This window comes from Diachasma alloeum, unplaced genomic scaffold (assembly GCF_001412515.2).
Source record: "Diachasma alloeum isolate Michigan unplaced genomic scaffold, Dall2.0 Dall_scaffold_64454, whole genome shotgun sequence".
NCBI lineage: Eukaryota > Metazoa > Arthropoda > Insecta > Hymenoptera > Braconidae > Diachasma > Diachasma alloeum.
Window position 1 is genome coordinate 1 of NW_021683435.1, and position 2,448 is coordinate 2,448.

Below are 2,448 nucleotides of genomic sequence, written 5' to 3' on the forward strand. Positions count from 1 at the left end.
ATATTGATATATATTATATATCCCTTCTGTTTATCACAAATTTTTCCTTAATAAATCGACAGAAATGTTCATTCTCTCGCTTTCTGTGCGTCTCAGAAGACAACATTCACGAAAATGAAAAAAACAAAATGATGTATCGAAGAATTAACGAGTAATTAATTAACGTTGATAGCAAACGACCGAGTCGTAATCTAAAGCAACAAAAATATTAATTAAAATGTATATTTAATGAGAAATTGACGAAGAATGATAGCGTGTGAGAAAATGAAAATGCGTCGAGCGCAGCACCTTTCACATGAGTATGATGTTCAATGTTTCTCAACCACAAGTCCCTCGAAACAGTCAAAGAAATGCAACTGCAGTTGATTAATCTAATTCGTGTAAAGGCCGAATCATAAAGAGAAAGATAATCTTTCTCGATGAAAACAGAATTTCATCAAGAACTCATGACAAACTGAAATGAACTCAGCCTCCTCTCTGAAAAGACCCCCAAACCTTCGAATCTAACCGACAAACTCATGAATCCCCGCTGTTTTTTTCTGCTTTCAGAACACTGGACAATCGAAACCAAAGGAGTCCAACCATGCTGGTCACACTCCCCTCCGTCGTAGCTACACCTCCCTGGTGACCCTCATCGAGCAACATCGTAAACTCGATCGCAGCGTTAGTGAGCCAACATCTCGCTACAAGACAGAGCTCTGTCGTCCATTCGAGGAGTCCGGTGCCTGTAAATACGGTGACAAGTGTCAATTTGCTCATGGTTACAGTGAACTGCGTAATTTGGCACGTCATCCAAAGTACAAGACCGAATTGTGTCGCACATTTCACACAATAGGCTTCTGCCCATACGGTCCACGCTGTCACTTTATCCACAACTTTGAGGAAGCGAGGATGCACAATCAGAAGGTGAGCGCACAGTTGGGCAGTACACAGCCAAATATAATGGGTCTGAGTCCACTTCTGAGTGCAAGTGCAGCAGCAGCAAGCATCAATATGAATATATCCCTGCTGGAGCAGATCACAGCTCCGCAGGTGATGAGCAATCCTCCACCCCTGATAAGGGCAAACTCTCTGAGCATAGGCACACACCAGACATTTACAAATCCACCGCTACTCAGAACAACATCGTTGAGCCTGACAACACCACAGTCTCACAATCTCCACAATGTTCATCACAATTCGGTTATCGGCGCAGCAAGACCCAAACCATTGAATCTGAGCCCAACATTCTCACTTGGCAGTACAGCTGACTCAGTGTCGCCATCCTCAAGTCTCAGTCAATCGCCGACAAATTCAATGGCTAGTTTCTTCAGCGATGATTGCTCATCAGCACCAACTACAGCCTTCAGCTTTGGCCAGGACTTTGGATTACTCCAGACGAGGCACACACCGAGCCCACCGAGTGGCAACAGCCCAATATCTGATGATCTTGCACCGAGAACACCGTCTCCATTGTCACCCAATGCTGAGTCTAGGCTTCCTGTCTTCAACAGGATCAGCAGTGTCATCGGGGACTTCGAGGGTCTCAAGATCTAGAGGTCTGTTTGACGGAGAATTTCAAGGTTGACACCCTTTCTTCATTGCTCTTGATTCTTGAAGGATTCAACAGCGAAGCTGCACAACACCGGAGATTATTGTGCTTTTATCTCGAGAACGAGTGGTCGCAGCGAAAAATCTGTTAAGAACTTTTTTGTAGATCAGGAAATTTCCGGTGAAAAAGGTCCTGACACTTTTTTACGTACGGCGACTCGTTCCGGAGATAATTTGAGATTTACGAGTTTGGCTTTTGCAATTTCGCTGGTGAATGCATTCGTCAACGATTTATCATCGTTCATCGTTTGATTTTTTGTAAAGACAGTGTGACCCGGTAGTTTTAGAATTATTATTTACATTATTTTTTTTTTCGTGATTCAGCGACAATCACGAGCAGGTGAGACGTTGCAATATTCCAAAATAAATTGGGAAGACGATTACCGGATTTACTCGTCTTCCCACGAGCTATTTGAAAATATCTCAGTTTTTCTTTCCTTCATTTCTTTAATATTTCAAAGTGATAATGATGGAGTTGTCGAGCTGTCGATGATTTATTATCAAAGATTGGGTGATGACGTGTGCGATAATTGTGAGCGAGAGTAATCATTACTGAGGTTTAGAGTCTAGGGTAGATTTTACCGGCTAATTTAGTAACTTTAACTGTCTTCCAATGGTTTATTAATATTTTTTTTTTGCTTAGTGAGAATGAATGTGATTAAAATTATGAGAACGAGGCAGAATGGACGCGATGGATTTTTAAAAAGACGAGAATTAACTCGGAAGTTACTTCATTTGATGATTTTTTTCTCGGCTCTTTTAAGGCTTCACTTTTCCATTTGTTGACAAATTGAGCTTTTTAAAAATCAGTAACGCACATTCGAGGGAACGTTTGGGTTTCAAGTGAAAAAACGAAGA

General features: G+C 41.6%; 1 protein-coding gene across 1 annotated transcript; it reads left to right on the plus strand.

Moving 5' to 3' along the window:
• Window positions 1–549: 549 nt before the first annotated feature.
• LOC107047525 (protein TIS11-like) lies at window positions 550–2,017 on the plus strand (the record flags this gene model as incomplete). Its single annotated transcript, XM_015270300.1, has 1 exon — window positions 550–2,017. A coding segment is annotated over one exon (987 nt), but the record flags the coding sequence as incomplete, so codon positions are not given.
• Between the last annotated feature and the right edge of the window lie 431 nt (window positions 2,018–2,448).